Source organism: Carlito syrichta, unplaced genomic scaffold, assembly GCF_000164805.1.
Source record: "Carlito syrichta isolate Samal-C Ts95f unplaced genomic scaffold, Tarsius_syrichta-2.0.1 Scaffold310114, whole genome shotgun sequence".
Taxonomy (NCBI): domain Eukaryota; kingdom Metazoa; phylum Chordata; class Mammalia; order Primates; family Tarsiidae; genus Carlito; species Carlito syrichta.
In genome coordinates this window covers 70,185-73,209 of record NW_007254210.1, presented here as the reverse complement: position 1 = coordinate 73,209, position 3,025 = coordinate 70,185, and the positions used below count along the sequence as shown (strand labels likewise).

General features: G+C 58.8%; 1 protein-coding gene across 1 annotated transcript in view; it reads right to left on the bottom strand.

The window, feature by feature from the left end:
• Positions 1–760, bottom strand: part of KBTBD13 (kelch repeat and BTB domain containing 13) — a 1,192-nt gene extending 432 nt beyond the window's left edge. The window contains exon 1 of the mRNA XM_008068321.1: positions 8–760. Within this exon, the coding sequence (XP_008066512.1) occupies positions 8–760 (753 nt within the window). The remainder of the gene's footprint in view (positions 1–7) is intronic.
• Between the last annotated feature and the right edge of the window lie 2,265 nt (positions 761–3,025).

The window sequence follows — 3,025 nt, the reverse complement described above, 5'->3', positions numbered from 1 at the left end:
CCAGGGCCGGGTCGTAGCGCGGCTGGTGCGGGCCGGGGAGCTGACGCCACGCGCCACGGTCGGGGTCGTAGCAGAAGCCGGGCTCCACCACCTCCTTGTTGGCGCCGCGCACACCGCCCACGACGTACAGCTTGTTGCCCAGCGTGGCCACGCCCGCCAGCAGCGTGCTGGCCTCGGGGGGCAGCGCCGCCAGCACGCGCCACGCGCCCGCGTCCTCGTCCAGGTAGCACAGCGTGCGCGCCGCGTGCTCGGGGAAGCCGGGCGCCGGCGTGAGCGCGCTCACTGCCACCAGGCTGCTGGGCTGCAGCGCCTCTACGTGCGCGCGCGCCTCGGGCAGCGACAGCCCCGCTGCCAGCCCGCGCCCGCCGTCGCGGATCAGGAGCGCCGCGCTGAGGAACAGGTCGCGCAGGCCGAATGCGAGCGCTGCGTCGCACAGCAGCGCACAGTTGTCCGCCTCCAGGCTGTGCTCCAGGAAGCGCGCAAGCGCCGGCGCCTGTAGGAAGGCCGCGCACTCCACCGCCTGCAGCAGCTCATCGGCGCCCGCCAGCGCCGGGCGCTCGCCCCGCAGCACCCGCAGCGCCGCGCCAAAGCCATCCGCTGTGAGCGCGCCCAACTGCACCTCCGCCGCGCGCGCCTCGCGCATGCCCGAGCGGAACAGGCCGCGGAAGAAGCCACAGTGTTCCTCCAGCAGCCCGCGCTCCGCCTCGAACAGCTGTCCGTCCACCCACACCCGCACCCGAGCCGCGGTGCCCCGCCGCATGACCCCCGTGCGCCCGCACTCACTGGCCGCCGCCCACAGGGCTTCCCCTTTGCGAGAGAACGGCCCCGGGGCTATAAATACCCCCTGGCTAAAGATAGCAGACTCATGTGATATGGTGGCTGGTGGCCGCAGGCTGGTAGGGCTTCGCAGGCTGTGTGGCTATCGGCCCGAGGGCATCTGGAGTGATGATAGTGACCACAGGCGGAGCACCTGGTGCATGCTGGGCACTGCGAGGGCTGCTCACCGTTTCGTCGGCATCACCCCTGCTATGTGTCCTGTGCAGGTACCCCAACTCCCTGACTCAGTTTCCTCATGTTCAGAATGGGACCAATCACAACACCTATTTTGCGTTATTGGGACGGTATCTGTGACGTGTTCCAAATGAGGCTCAGAGGCCTTCCATGACTTATCCAAGGTCCTTCAGCTGGGAAGAAGTAAGAACAGGATGGATGCCCAAACCACCCCTAAAGGTGGGAGGACAGGCAGGTTGGAGGGAGGGAGAGGCAGAGATGGAGCAAAGACCAGGGACCCAGGACTAGGATTTTCATTTGCACTATTCCCAGCTAATTCTTATTTTTCATTTCTTGTAGAGACGAAGTCTCACTCTGTTGCCCAGGCTGGTCTCAAACTCTTGGATTCAAACAGTCCTCTCGCCTCTCAAAGTATTGGTATTATAGGCATGAGCCACTGCACCCGCATATTCTCTTTTTGAGCCTCAGTTTCCTTCTTTGTGAAATGGGAAGGGTGGTAACTGTGTTGCCGTTGAGCATCCAACAAGCTCTCATATGTGGAAGTATTCCCTGACTTGGGATGGGAGTGGGAAACTGATGTCTGTACCCCACTGGCCGACTGCTCTGTTGCTGTGTGGCTCCAGACCTTGGAAAGAGGAGGGTGGGCTACTGAGGTCATCAGATGCCCATAGATGGAAAGAAGGGCTTCTTGGAATAATAATGGCTGGTACTTAAATTACATTATGTGTTGGGGCGTCTTATAAGCACTATATTAACTCTTGTAATCCTTGCAGCAGTCCTAGGGGTAGGTACTACTATTCCCCCCACTTAGTAGAGATTATCCATTTATTGCTTGTAGCAATGCTATGAATTAGGTGTTATTCATGGCTTCATCTCATAGATGGGGAGACTGAGGCACCAAGAGGTTTAGTCACAGGACAAGGGAGTGGCGGGTCTGGGACTGGGATGCAGCTAGCCTAACTCGGGAGGATGCGCCCACCACTGTGCTCACTGCCTCTCTGTGCTGCATGTGCTGGGCAGTTAACTTGTATGGGGAGGTCACAGTTGGAAGGAATCTTCAACCCTTTCATGTACAGCAGAGGGCCTGGGGCAGAGAGGAAAAGGGAATCACCCAGGGTCTTGTCGCTTGTGGCAGACGGTGCCAGACCTCCTGCTGCCCACCCCATGATACTTTTCCCACTGCACAGAACTTTCCTATGTGACCAGCTAAGACTCTGGGTCCCAAAATGTCAGGTGGAAGGGAGTTTAATGATTATCTTCTCCTGCCACCTATCCTACAGGGAAGAAACCGAGTCCGGATGTGTGGAGGATGGTATCTACCATTCAGAATATGTTCAGCTGCCATGTCCTTACCTGCAGGTCTTCTGTGGGAGGATGAGTGGCTTGTAGTGACCAAGCAGGAGGTAGACAGAAGGCAGGGTGCTCTCTACCTCTTGGGACGCACACACACATAGACCCTCACGTATGAATCTGCAGACCCAACATAAATGTACCTCCCCTGCTTGGGAACTCTCACCCAGTTCATGCCACCAAAGCAGGACTGGGATGTGGGGACCACTTGTGTGAGCCTGGGAAGCCAGAGGCCTGGAGGAGGCTGCCAGAAATATCTCTGATGCTCTGCCCTAGGGACCAGACAGGAAGAGGAGGGGGAGACAGGGCTGGGGTTGGGGGGATTGGGCAGGAGTCTTCATGAATACCCTCTCAGGCTCTCTGCCAGCTTTTCTCCTTTCCTGAGCCCAGACATCAGCTGAAAGAGCCTGGCATGTCCAGGCAGCAGGCATGACTCCCTTCCCTTGGGAATCTGGGGGAGGGTGCTCCTGGTGCTGGGTCTTGACTGTGTCCTTGTTGGCAGTCTTAGCGGCAGAGAAAGGCTATCTGACTGTTCCCAGATGAGGAAAGGCTTAGAAGTGAGCGGGGATTTCCCTTGGTTATGGGTGAGGATGTGGGACTGGATAGCAGGTCTGGCCCAGCTGCCTCCTCACCTGCACCTACCTTGCCTCAGGGCAGGAAAGCA